Source organism: Xenopus tropicalis, chromosome 4, assembly GCF_000004195.4.
Source record: "Xenopus tropicalis strain Nigerian chromosome 4, UCB_Xtro_10.0, whole genome shotgun sequence".
Taxonomy (NCBI): Eukaryota; Metazoa; Chordata; class Amphibia; order Anura; family Pipidae; genus Xenopus; species Xenopus tropicalis.
Window position 1 is genome coordinate 104013968 of NC_030680.2, and position 14413 is coordinate 104028380.

The following is a 14413-nucleotide window of genomic DNA, read 5'->3' on the forward strand; positions in this document are numbered from 1 at the left end:
GAGTACTTTTTTTTTTTGTCTCGGTGAAGTTTTTAGTGAACAAAAGCACCAAACTGGGGTCTCAGGTTAAACAATTTATAACTAGGCTGCTGCAGTTATAAGAAGCGGAGATTTCACTTTTTTTTTTTTTTTTTTTTTTTTTAAAGAGCAGGCACATACCACCTTATGCGTTTCATGTTCACAAAGTTACATTTTAATTAAGAATTCTGCCTGAAGATTTGCTATCCGCTCCCCTAGCTGAACTCTCTCTCTCTCTCTCTCTCTCTCTCTCTCTCTGTGGCGAGTTCTTGGGTATATTTCATCTTGGAGATCTCGCATTACCCATACGTATATTTCTGAGGAGAACACTGGAGATCCCATGTACCATTGTTGTTAAAGCTAGATATGTTGTACCAGACCCCTAGTGACCATTACTTTTCTATTTCCATACTAGGATTTAAACCTGATGAATTGATGAGTGAAATCTTTAAAACAGAATTTCAGATGCGACTCCTATGGGGCAGCAAGGGAGCCCTGTTAAAGCAGAGTGAAAGATACCACAAGTTTGGGCAAATCCTGACAGCACTGTCACGGAAACTAGAACCTCCTTCCTAAAGAAACCTTTGCAAGTGAAAACTACTGCTATTTGCTGTGTAGGACAGAGACTTCTATAAGTGAAACAGACACGTGTGAAGTAGACGGGATAACAAGACATTTCCAAGTTGTGTATGTTGCTGTAAATGTATAATGTATATTTGTTTTGTTTTTTAATATGTGCATAACACCTATTTATTACTGTCCAGAAAATGTAATGGGTCAGTGACACTGAAAAACCATCAGAAGGCTTCAGATATAATATCCCATCATCCAGCATTTATAAAATGGTTCCTCCTGAGCAGAACGCTAGTGGCAGGGAACGTTAAACTGGCTGCTGCCAGAACATGGCATCTTTTAGACGTTTTTTCAAATCAAATTTCAGACAATTAAAACGATGTAAAATTGTTTGTATATGTGTTGGCTTGTAGTTTCTTTCGTGCCATGCACACCCCAATTTCCTTTTGTAAACATGCAGTTGGGTTGATATCAGCAGTGGCATGGCTCTCTATCCGCAACACAGCAAAGTTGCTTGTGAGCCTTGTTGGCTGTAACTTTACAGCAATAGTCATGAGTTATTGGGCAATACAGTCAGTACAGCTTATGGGGCCATGAGCAACAGTGGCTCTGAGCACTTGATAAATCCTCTCAGAAACAGATGACACAGCAGCTTACCCCCCCTCATTTGTTGATGGTAGGTGCCCTTAATTGTGTAGTTATTTTGATCATGATTGGTTATGATGTGATGGCCTCCCCCAGCTGCAGCCCATTAGAAAGCACAGGGTGTCATTTCTTTATCATAGATACACTGACTATGCGCCAGGCCACCTCAAACCCTACTCTAAAATACATTAAAAAAAAAAGCCCACTTAAGACTTGTTTGCTGTAAAATGCCCCAAAACACCCCCAATTTTTAACTACTGCTGTTTTTTATACAAACGGTCAGAAATGATACAATACTAATAGAGGTTATGATATATTTTAAAGGTTAATGGATATTCTTCTAGTGTGAGCAAACTAAAGCATATGGCCCAATGTGCCCCTGCCCTATCTGCCAAAATTCATTCACACATCCTCCAACATATTCATCAGATTACAGAATGAGTCTCAGAATGCTGAAGCCTAGAAAAGCAAGAAGCACAGCCCCTGTATCTAATAAACCAATCATACAAATCCCAGTCTTGAGAGGGCACTTATGTTATAGCTACTATATGGAGCAGTACTAATCTTTAAAAACTCTGTAACCCTAAAAAGATTGACGTGCATGAATATGCGTGGGGTGCGGTTGCCCTGCTTCATATTGGGATAGAAGGGCAGCTAATAAGTGTTGCGAATAATAAACCAATCATTGTTCTTGATGTTGAAAATGAACATCTCATGTAGATAAGTTTTGACTTCTAACTGTGAGCTAAATGAATTGTCTCCTTAATGCACCGATTACAACAAATAAGAACAATCTGGCCATTACAATGTTTCCTTTGTTTTATTCCATGAAAATATTCCCAACAGAGAACACTATTTTGAAACAATGTATTTACCAATAATAAAAATCAACATGTCACATTGGATTTTAAAAAACTATTCACTGGGGTAAAAATGTATTAATACAAGCCACCTTAACAGAACAATGCCTGCAGAACTGTGAGTACAATGGGCTTTCCTTATACTTGCCTATTTACTCACTTGTGTTGCCTTGTTTGGCGTGAAAGCAAATGGCTAGAGTGCTCACAAACATTTCTCTGTTGCTTTATTGCTCACTGGTGCCGACTGAATTCACTGCAAACAATAAAACAACCTGCAACCATAATACAGAACCTATTTGGCACTGGGGAGGGAGTGGGGGCAAAACAAAAATGGCAGACTTCTCCAGCATCAAAATGGTTTTGCAACACTAAAATACTATTACATAAAAAGAAAAAACTACAAATGTTTGTAGTTTTGTCAATATAGACACTATATAAATAACCCTTGAGTACAATATTCAGAATCGATTAAAACTATTTAAATAGCCCCAGCCTTCTAACCGTGTAAGGCTAATGCCACACAGTGTATTCTTGCCAAGTCAAAAAAAAGCTTGCCGAGAACACGCCCCACTATTGTAAATGCACTGCACCGGGAAGCATTGAATAAGCTTTGGTGCAGGCACATGAAGCTGACATCCGGCAAAAAAATGCGAGATATTGGCTACATGTGCCTGCACCCAAGTGTATTCAATGCTTTCTGGTGCAGGCACAAGTAGGGGGATCTTACAGTGGCGGGGCATATTCTCGGCAAGCGTTTTTCGGCTTGCTGAGAATACGCTACATGTGGCACTAGCTTAATAGTGGTATTTATGTTCCTCCCTTTTCATGACAAATGAACAGTCAGTCAGACATAGAAAATGTGTACATTTTATAGGAAAACAATTAAAGATAACACTAAATGACACTGGGAAAATATTGTCACAGCCGATAGAAAACCGGCTTAATGCACACTGAATTGGAGTGCTGCAGCTCACAGCCAATTGTTTTTCTCCTCGTCAGCACCTGAAAACTTTTTAGTCACCTTTCAGTAGCAGTGGTTATATGCCTTGTCTTAAACAGGACTTAAAGCCTATGCATAACAATGGAACATTGCAGAGTCCTCTTCTAGACACTTGAATTTTTTATTTTTTTTAAAGATTTTATATAAGCAGTTTTTGAACTCCTAACATAACTAATGTGTAACCTGAACACCCCAGGCTGTTAAAGCAAGAAGAATTGCACAAGAATGACTGCAGCAGAACCATTTCCTGTGGCTTCCATCACTCCTGTCACACTGAGTCAGTCACCGAGTGTCAAGAGCTGCTTTCTACTTCAATAATGGCAGATGTTCTGTCTGAACAGCAGGGGGCGCTCAGGTTACTCATTCATGATGTTGCATGAATTTCAGAAGAGCACTGCGAGCAATTTTACATTATTATATGTGAGGGAATATGACCCCTTTAACCGCCCATTTAAGCAGCAATTCCAAATCTGTATTTTAATTGCATAACAGTACTGCTAGTCAAAAGACTAACACTATGAACCATGATTCAGAAGTCTCTGTGAATAAACAGATATAAATGAGACTTCGTCCCAATGGAACAATAAGCTGGCTACTGCAGTTTGACACACACAAGTTTTGATAAAGACAAGTGATTGAAGTGGGCTCAGTGGACATTTATATGTACAATATATATATATGTATAAACAGATCAGAATTCAATTTGTTTATTAAAAACAAAAAAAAAGTGCATACAATTATAAAATATTACCATTATTTGTATAATGTTTATAGGACAAAACGACTCCCCGGTGGCAGGACTTCATGGCATAAAATGGGGGCATCCTATGTATCCAAGTCAGTTCCATAAGCGATCAAGAGAATAGCACAAATTCGTTCCAGGTGGTGTTTTATGGGCTTTATTCCAAGTCCCTCCACCTGTTGCTAAACTACAACTGTATATCACCAACAAATAGACGCGTAGTGCAACATGACCTGGAAAGATGCAGGTTCTGAATCTAAAACCCATAACACGACCACAGGGAACCTGTTGTGGATGTCCAAGTGGCAGCACTAATAGCTGGTCAGTGACTCACTGAACATGCAGGAAAGCAGATTTCCCATAGATGCTGTCAGGGATGTCACAAGATATTCCTGCCACTGTGGAAAAGGTTACAACCTCTGTGTTAGGAAACCAGCATTGAGTCCACATTCAACAGCTAGCAATAAATCACAATGGGGTTTTCTATTTAATTGATTAAAATGCCTTAGTAACCATGGCAGTCTAGCTGATTTTAAAATAGAGGATTTTGAGAGTTTTAGCTGCATTAAAATTGCAGGATAGCTATCTCAGTGGGGTGGTGGAAAAACACCTGGCAGCTATAATTGCCTGGTATCATTGTCGGTGAATCGGTGTGGTAGGCACTCCAGTTTAAGGCAGCATCTGAATGGAAAAAGTAGTCGACTTGGTCTAAAAAAGGATGAAGATCTTCATTCTTTGGCCAATGTGCCCTGTGTAGAATGATCTTCACAATGGAGTGGGGAGAGAACATGATCCACATTTCAGAGAATTCCCTTGCCAGAAATGGTGCACAAAGGAAAAGGAATAGTAGGCATACAAACTGTCACAGAGAGAGAACTGGAATGTAATAAGTTACTGATAGTGATGGACAGTAATAGCAGCAAAACTCGAGAGGTGGGCATTGGTATGAATAGATTTAGTGAGAAGAAGCGGATAGGAAGTAAAACAAACTATGGAAAGAACAACAGACCCATGGAGTGAGGAAAAAGAACAAAAAGCCCGGTACATGCAAACAGAGTGTTAGGGTCGAGAATGGAGATGGCACAGGCAGACATTCACATGTTAAAACCCAGCAGGCAGCTGGCCTTGGGAATAATACTATTGGGTGGAACATGCTAGTGAATATTCTATAAAGCTGCAAATGTTATTGCTACCCTGTCAACCAAGTAGGAGGTTAACTGAACTATGACTTCTTAAACCACAAATATTTAACCTTTTTATCTGGGGCAAGTGGCACAGGGGTAAGCTCTGGAGTTCTGCTAACAGAGATTTCTTTCCTTGCCTTGCGTGCCACGGACCTAGAAGTCCTGTTAGCCAAAACCACAGGAGCATATTGTACCAGCTTTGATATGAGGATGTCCAAGCTGCAATCCTCCAGCTACTGAGCAACAACCTCTGGAACAACCAGGCCACCGTGTCCTCCATGGGATGCTAGGAAGTTAGCTGATTAAAGGCCCAAAACTTAATGAATTGAGAGTGAGGCTGAAATATCTGGTTAAGGTACCTGCAGAGCTCAGGAGGTCACAGTTCAGTTAAACTATGGAAGAACTACCAATCCAACATCAAATTTACACCTGAATGCAGCTGAAAAGGGAATCTGTTGTTATTATTTCAATGTTTTTAAGGCTTTTCAATCTTAAAAAAACAAGAACACTGTGTCATATTGAGGTGTCTTGTCATAACACAGAGTATAAAGAAAATATACACTATTTATTGTCAGTAGTTGGGCAGTAGAATATAAACTACATTAAAAAAGCATTACATTTTTACATTTATACATGAATGGTAACAGCCAATTGCTTGCCCTCGGTTTATAGTTCTGCTATAGGCACAAAATCCAGAAAGCACTGCTAGGGGAGGATCAAGCCTTTACTATGAATGTTATAGTAACCAGTCACAGAGTGGATTTGCCAAATACAAAACCTGCCAAGTAAGTGACCTTTGGAGCCAGTGAAGTGCAATGAAGTTTGCCATGGCTGAATGAAAATATCAGAAATGAAGTATTAACAATAGATTCCCTCTAATTAACATTCACTAGTATGTATTCCACTTAAAGACAAGTTGATGGTAAATTTCAACGAACTGCTGCTTGTGTTATGCACTCAGTTTGTTGCACCACATAAACTGAGGGTGTCACGGAGTTAGTGAACAATGTATGCATGTATCATGCACTCATGCTTGTAGCTGCTCTCACATGGGCCCGGCCTAATCCCCTCCCCATAAAAGAAGCTGCATGTAGCCGCCTTCCACATCTCGCCCAGAGTCACAGAAACCCCTCTTCAGGAACCTGTAGTCCAGGAGAAAGAGAAAAGAGGCCAGTTACCAATGCACTTCAGAAGGAGAAAACAGCATGTGTATTTATGCCTTTTGAGGATTATTTATGCTACAAGGATTTTATCGGATTATAATAAAGATTTGCAGATAGCAAGAAGTGCATTCTCCCTTTCTCAATATGGACGCGCAGTCATGAAGGAATCAAAATGTAACCCACTGTGTGCAGAGCTAGCAAATAGGTCTCAAAATGGGGCAAATATTGTGGCTGGCACAACCATTAAAAGAATGGAAAATTATATTATATATATACACATACATATTTATTTTTTAAATACTGCACAAAGGTAGAGAATACTTAAATGCAAACCAGTGATGTAAATTGATTCTACCAGACCGAGCAAACAGATACAGTAACAGCACATGTAGTAAATCTGAGACCTTTCACCCTCCAAGTTTTTAGCCCATGTCCAAAGCACAGAAGTATTCTGTCCTAAGAACAGCACTATGACACCACAACTAGAACATGGGGTAAATACATAAAGACATCAGGCAAAATGCCCCAACATTGCTACATGTGTCGGAAGCCTTAAAAAGAAGCAGTCAGATATATTGTTAGGGCTGAATGCATCCCCCCTGCAGCTGTATGTTTTTTTTTTTTTGGTTTTTTTTAAAGGTTGCCCTTGAAATAGAGAACTTCAGGGGTTCCACAGACTTCATCATTATCCACTAGTGGTCACTGCTCAAGCTGCAGGGGTACAGCTCCTGTGATTGCCTGTCGACAAGAGGGTCACAGGGTGCCGATCCCTCTCTAGCATTGTGCACCGAGCGGTGAACTTCTATTGGAGAGCTGAGGGAGTGCGGGTTAAGGTTCGTTGTATACACTGTCGACAAGAGCCATATCTGTAGATATATTCCGTTCTTTTAAGAAACTAGTAAGATTTGAAGCTGTATTTTGTATGCACAGATGGGTTTCCAGAAAGCATGAATATTTTCAGTCAAGCTCTATACACAAACTGCACAACACTGAAGGAATTGTGCGCAGAATTAGTATTAGGATAGGAGTTGGCATCTCCCTGCCTATCACTCCAATCTATAGCATGAAGCCATAAGGTTTCAAAGGTTCATGAAGATCACAATAATGGAGTAAGCATACAAAATAATCTAAATCTGAGAAATACTCTGCTCCATATAGAAAACATATCAGGAACAGTGCTGGCTTGAAGCATTGAGGTATTGTGCTATAAATTATAAAAAATACCCCTTTACCCAGGTTCTGCATAATAGATACCAGGGTATATACATTATTTTCTACAACATGGTATTTAACCTTTTGTATTGCAAAAATGTCTGCAAATCTACAAAGAAGAAACATCTAGAAGCTTCCACCCATAGTAAAACATAGTTTTCTCTCTCTCTCTCAAAAAAAGCACAATTATATTTTTAGAATAATAGATTTATGCCTGCGTGTCTCTTCAGTGCTTCCATAAAGGCAAGAAAAAATTCTCAGGATTTGCCTTCAATTGATTCCCCCTTGAAAAATAATTTTATTGTCACGTTCGGAACATTGCGATTAAATACAAACCATACCACAAATTAATTAGGAATTACATTTAAAATGACAGGTTAAAAAAACAATAAAATATTTAAAGCCAGAAAATCCTGGGGCACAAAAGCCATGGTTTGAGCATCCCTGGTCTCGTGCAAAGGCCATATTATTATATCAGTTTGGAAAAGCGAGAGAGTCAAAAAGCTGAAAGTGGCCAGATGCTTACAAGTACAATCTGCCATAAAAATCGTTCAATTAAAACAACCCAAACTAAATGTTTTAAAAAAAAAAAAAAAAAAAAGGCAGAGGGAGCTTAAAGTACCATTACTTAAAGAACTGCTTGTACAGAGCAGGTATTTGGCTATAGAGCAGTTACCATCCTACTATGCCACCCAGGATGCTGGAATTTGCAGCTCAATCACAGTTGGATACCTCAGGCTGGAAAGCCCTGGTCTACAGGCAAATTTAAAAAAAAAAACCCTAACCCTAACCAAGAGCTGAGGTGTAGTTCCTAGTTATTTATTTGTCTGTTTTTTGCTACTAAATATTCCCAAAGGTGAAATCTCGGGAGCTCACACAGTGAACAATATACATCGGCTATTAACACTTTGTCCTTGTGACTTTTCCTCTCGCTCTGACCAGTAGCTGGTGTATGTGTACATTAGATATAAGTTACTGCACCTTTACTGTTTTTTTCTAGAGTGATATCTATGTAGGATGTGGGTACATAGCCTTCCTCTCCATTTTGTTTTCTTGCTCTTGTCCATCCATCCCCTTTATCTTCCTCTATAATATACAAAACTTCTCCTTCTTTCATTGCCAAGGTGCCTTCATTATTGCCTAAGTAGAGATGAAAGTCATGTTACAAAGTTATGGATACTGCCAAATTAAATGCACCAGATTTACAGATAATTAGATGCTTCGTATATTAGCACATAAGAAAACATACATATAATATGAAACACATATTTTGCACATATGAAAACATACATATTGCAATTAAATAATAGTTCAAATTTTCTATTGCACTTCCTTATGACTACTAGTGCCTCTCAAATGCTGTGTGCGCTCCAATCAGTAAGAATTGTGCTATTGCATTTTTTAAAAAGTATTATTGTGCACAACCTTTCCGTAACAAGAAGTATGTTTCACCAGCAAAGAAATGTATCTGCCACCTATTATGGAATTGCATGGCAGCCACCTGTCGCTGTTCTTACATTCAGATAGTTGCCATTCAAGTTAATGGCAGTCAGCAAGGGTGGCTTAGGGTGTTACTTTGCTGGTAAAGGAAATGCCTGGCATTCCATTAGCCTTAAGGGCCATTTTATTCTGACAATACATGAAGTGAAAATCCAGTTTGATTCTTAATCAATAGCAATTGCTTAAATGCTTAGATAAATGTTTAAAAATAACTGTAAATGCTCAAATGTACATATCAAAGCCATTCGAGATATAAAACCTACATAAGCAAAGCTTCTAACACAAGCTTGGCAGAGATAACTCTAGGCTGCCATTACTTTAGGGCTACATAAATAAAAGGTTAGAAGAAATAATATCTCAGTTTAATTACACCTAAATTAATCTGGCTTTTAGCTGGGAAAATCAGACAAAAAGTAGAACCCAATTTCTTCTCTAGGGGCCAATACAATTATCATAGAAGTTGCAGGAAGATATTTTGTGTAATCGGGACCTATACAACGGTCAGCTTGCAAGAAACTGTAATAATGGGAATATAAAGCAGAGGTTTTTAAACATTTTAAACAAAATTTTCCCAATGTTAGTATACGGTTCCATTAGTCTATTCATATTTTTTTGTTAAACATACATCCAAGTTTGTTTTGGAGGGCTTTCTAAACAATTATCATGACTATATTTTACAAATCACAAAACACTGGATAGGGGGACAAAAATAACCATTAGTTCAACTGACATTTTCTGCAGTAAGAATGTACCTTCCTGCATCCACAATCCACATAAAACCATACAGCACAAATCTCTAGTTCCCTCTAGTGGTTGTTCCCTCTAGTGGTTCATAAGCCTGGAACTCTTGAATAAGCACATAAATAACATAAATGGCCTTTGGATATGCCAGCTCTGCTTTGCAACACTAGGGGGAAGTTGAGGAATAAAAGGCTAGTGTTTACACTGCTGTTAGGGGAGACACATACCATCAAAAGGATAGAGTGATTTGCAGTGTCCGATAGCTGGGAGAGGTTCATCATCATCAAACTCGTCATCAAACTCAGGGTGAGCATGGGGCTGAGGCTGTACTCTGCCTTCCTGATTGGCATCTTCAGTATAGCTTCCTTCAGGGCTACAGAGAGAAACAGGTATATTAAAACAGCAATTAAGACAGCAAAATAATTTAGGTGCATTACAGACTGTTCTTGCGCTCATATAGTAAGGACACTAAATATGAATGCTCTTTATGGTTTAAGTGGTGCACTTAGAAATAACTGCATGAAAATACTGACCTGTGAATGGCTGCAATTGTGCACAGATGTGCAATGGAGACGACTGCATTTGCACATTCGTACCTTAATGGTACTTTTGTCTCTTTAAATGGCCGCGCAGTGGGTGAAAAACCTAAATTCAGCACAGGTTGGCAGGACTTAACAACTGGGAACAGTTATTTTCAACACTTAATGAATGATATTCTGGAAAATACTATGTATAACATTTAGTTCTGTCCCAGCCATAATCCTTGCCCCTGGGACAAAACTAGGCTTGAAGCATGAAATGGAATATCTGCTGTTTAAATCAACTGATGTAACCGTAGCACTGCAACCTAGGCCACAATGAGACTGTCCCAGATTAAAACTCAGAACAGAAACTTACTGCCGAGAGGGACAGTACCAGCTCAACATGTACAAGAGGTTTAGTAGTCTGGGAAGAAACACATTGTCAGAGTAAGTAGTATTTCAGCCTAACCATGGTATAGGGCAGTGCTGTCCAACTGGCGGCCCGCGACCCCCCTCTGTGTGGCCCCCCACCTGTCTGGCTGCTTTGATGGCTTACTCTTGTGTAAGATCTAAGTGGTATCAGTACTGTGATTAACTGCCCCCCTGCATAGTTCTCATTATCCATTATCGGCCCTCCAACACGTACGTCGGAAAAATTCCGGCCCTCGGTACAACAGAAGTTGGACAGCACCGGTATAGGGTAAGTACTGACCTCTCTCTTCCTTGTGCTACAAGATGGTTAGCTTCAGCACTGTGCCGTCTCTCACTTCTCTGGGATACTTTGCCTTCCACTTCTGATAACCAAGCCTAATATTAACAACAAATGTTTTTAGTCCAATCTCATTCAATGAAGCACAAATACAGCAAATTAAAGGCCCATAAAAACAATAGGCGCATATGGTTTACTGAAAACTACCAAGGATTGACTGCATTAATTATACATGATTTTTATCTTAACATTTGTGTCACATTTTTGGTGCCTTGCAGAGGGGCTTCTCAGAAGCTTCATTCTATGTACAATTAAAGCATATACAATTAATGCATGGGAAAGTAAATACCCCAGGAACAGCAACAAGCTGCCACGATTTTAAAAAGATATTAAAACCAGTTGAGAAAGCTCTTGCACGTGTGCTCATTAATAAATTAGCGATGAGAATATTTACATGGGCAGCACGCCTAAAAGCAAATATGCCAACCTCATTTTTATGAATTTCCATCCGAAGCCTTTCAATGTTGCTCGTGGTTTCAGCTATTTTTGGGTGCAGGCTGCTTGGATCTCCCATCTGTGGGTTCTTCTCATAGACATCTTTCATTTTATTCAGAGCGTCTCTATAGTAACAAAGATGATAAAGTAATATTTAAGGGCTTTGTTATGCTGAGTGTTTTCAGTGTGTTTCCTGTTAATTTACCAAGGAAGGAAGGAAACAGAATAAGGCAGTTTCCCTGCAGTGAGAGCTTATAATTCACTTTTCCTGTGGCTGTTTCCTACAGTGCTACACTTTGTTTCCACATTCTTCAGTTTCCACAATTTCTCGCAGCACCCTTAGGGAAATGGCATACAAAGTAGCCTGGGGGACTTTAACACATTTTTTAAGAAGCACAAGAGAGGTTTTTAAACTTTCAAAATAATTCCCCATAGTCTACTTTAGCAGTCACCTGTCATACCACCTGTAATATGTTCTGCTTTTTTTCCGCCCGAAATGGTGTGAAGTTGCCTACGGGATGAAACTTTGCACAACTTTGGAAAAACAAAGCAATGTGTATGCCTTTCCACTGGTCTCTTTGTTGTCGGTGGAAAGGCATATTGGAGAGATTAGTCACCCAGGGTAGCAGACATTTACCGCAGGCAACTAATCTCTCTATGGGGCATTAGCCTTAAAAGAAATCCTCTACCCATTTTTGCATGATGATAGCAAATGTAATTGTAGCCACTTTCCAAAATACATTCAATAAACATTTCCAGGGCTTTTAAGGTTATTTGTACAGGTATGCAACCTGCTATTCAGAATGCTCGAGCAGGGGTGTTATGGATAAGGGATCTTTCTGTAGTTTGGATCGCCATACTTTAAGTCCAGTAAAAATCTTAAAAACTTTAAATAAATCCAAATAGGATTGTTTTGCCTCCAATAAGGATTAATTATATCTTAGTTGGGATCAATTACAATGTACTGATTTATTATTACATAAGAAAATATGTTTCAAATTTTGATTAATATAATTAAAATGGAGTCTATGGAAGAAAGCCTTCCCGCAATTCAGAACTTTCTGGATAATGTATGATACCATAACTGTACATGCAACTGTGAGCAGCATCAGTTTGTCCATTTCCGTTCCCTATGCCCGATTCCTAAATCAATGCACCAGGAACCCGGTCTCCTCCAGGCGTGTTTGTCAGTTGGTGCGTTATGTCGGAAGACCAAAGAATACAAACAGTCAGACAAATTATGCTTTAAGATGATTTTAAAACCACTTAAAATGATTAATCAACATATGTTGGAAAGTTGCTTACAATTTTCTTTGTTTATCCCAAACACAGTTTTAGTTTTTGGGTGGAGATGCCCTCAAAGTCCAAACAACTGGAGACTAATTATGGGATTAGAAAATGACATAAAAAGGATTTTTATACAACAGCTAAACCTTTAAAGCCCAAACAGAAATAATTCTCTGGCCTCAAAGCTTCAGTCACCACTGCCTTTTGATAAATAGAGCATACTTTTGATCCATCTCCTTCTGAAGTTCTCGACTGAGCTCATCAATTCTCTGCTGCAGTCTCTTGCGCCGTTGTTCTGGGGGAAGGTGGCTGAAATCTTCCAAAGCCGGACCCTGTTTCAGAGAAATGACAAGTATATCAGCGGGCAAGCAAGTACAACTACACAGAGCAGCTCACATGAGATACAGCACTCAGCGGGTGATGCCTGGTCTAATAAGCAGAACATACATATGAATATCCTGAGGTGGAATTTACCTAAGCATAACCCCAAACAGTAAGACACACCAGCTAGGCACACACACACTGCAATCAAATATACAGAATATTCAGTAATTCAGGGCAACATCACAGGCAGAAATTTTGAAGGGAGAAAAACCTGTAATTTAGCAGCAATAAATAAAAACATTTTGATTCGCTAAGGAAGTTTATCAGTCAGAGGATAACAAAAACAGTGGCTGGGCAAAATAATATTTAGAGCAATATTTCAGAAAAATATATATGGGTTCAAGTTGTCAGGTATACTGGGCCAAACTATATATACAAGCTTTGGTAGCACACAAATGCTCTGCACACACCCAGGGCATGTTTTGAGCAGAAAATGTGAGTGAGTTCTTGGGGTAAAAAATCCACTCTCTGACATTAACCTTGAGCACAGTTTGCTAAAGCATTAATTATTTTAGTTAAGAGAGAATCAGTGTCTATTTTGCTTGCATGAATAAATCAGCAGTCCTGCATAGCTTTATGGCAAGGCCTCTAGATGTACACTCCCAGAAGACTATGCAAGACACACAGGAGGATAAATGATGCTGTATCTGGAAGAATTGTTTACATATACTACATTACTGCTCCAGTGGTTGAACCTTTAGCTGTGAGTGTGGGAGGGATAACAGCTTTAATAAATCTCAACCTGTATGTGATGTAAAACAATACACAATGATTTAGGGGAAGCTAAAGTTTTGTATAAACAGGACTTTATTGTAATAGTCACAGGGCTTAGGGTTGCTATGCGGCTTCCTTCCCACAGCCCCTGTAGCCCTATGCCACTAAAGGTAAAAACCAAAAACTTTGTTTGTTGCAAGTTCATTCACAGCTCTCCTCCACTCCAACAGAGTTCAAAAGGGGCATTCAACTCATGCTCCATATCTATATAGATAGAGAGAGAGAGTGAGAGCTAAGGCCTTGAAATTTAATGTGTTTATTAAATATGGCACAATTGCAAGAGGATAGTATCTTTTCAAAAAGGCCAACGCAACAGATATAACCTTGATGTCATTACACTGAAAAACATGAATAAATTATGGCCATTTCACATGACTACAAACTCCATTAAGGTTATTAGGTGTGGGCCTTTAGGGTGAAGACACACGGAGCTACTAGTAGCAGCTACTTGTCACGGCTACTAAGGGCGAACCCACACAAGGCGATTAGTCACCGCAACTTTTTAAAAAAGTTTCGGTGACTACTCTGTGCAGCAAAAACTCGCAAGCGTGCGACTCACGGGCGACTTCTATTATACCCTATGGAAGAAAAGTTGATGCGATTAG

The 14413-nt window shown here is 39.2% G+C and overlaps 2 protein-coding genes across 6 annotated transcripts in view; one reads left to right on the plus strand and one right to left on the minus strand.

The window, feature by feature from the left end:
• The window catches only part of bcar3 (BCAR3, NSP family adaptor protein), a 74345-nt gene extending 72211 nt beyond the window's left edge, over positions 1 to 2134 (plus strand). For 2 of the 3 annotated variants that reach the window (XM_012960374.3, XM_018092863.2), the window contains one exon: positions 434 to 2134. In XM_012960374.3, coding sequence (XP_012815828.2) covers positions 434 to 594 — 161 coding nt within the window. In that variant the 3' untranslated portion in view covers positions 595 to 2134. 3 annotated transcript variants of the gene reach the window in all.
• Positions 2038 to 14413, minus strand: part of fnbp1l (formin binding protein 1 like) — a 64845-nt gene continuing 52469 nt past the window's right edge. Inside the window, exons 11-16 of one of the 3 annotated variants that reach the window (XM_031900013.1) lie at positions 12873 to 12982; positions 11356 to 11488; positions 10872 to 10966; positions 9866 to 10011; positions 8379 to 8537; positions 2038 to 6164 (exon numbers count right to left, since the gene is read on the minus strand). In XM_031900013.1, coding sequence (XP_031755873.1) covers positions 6157 to 6164; positions 8379 to 8537; positions 9866 to 10011; positions 10872 to 10966; positions 11356 to 11488; positions 12873 to 12982 — 651 coding nt within the window. In that variant the 3' untranslated portion in view covers positions 2038 to 6156. 3 annotated transcript variants of the gene reach the window in all.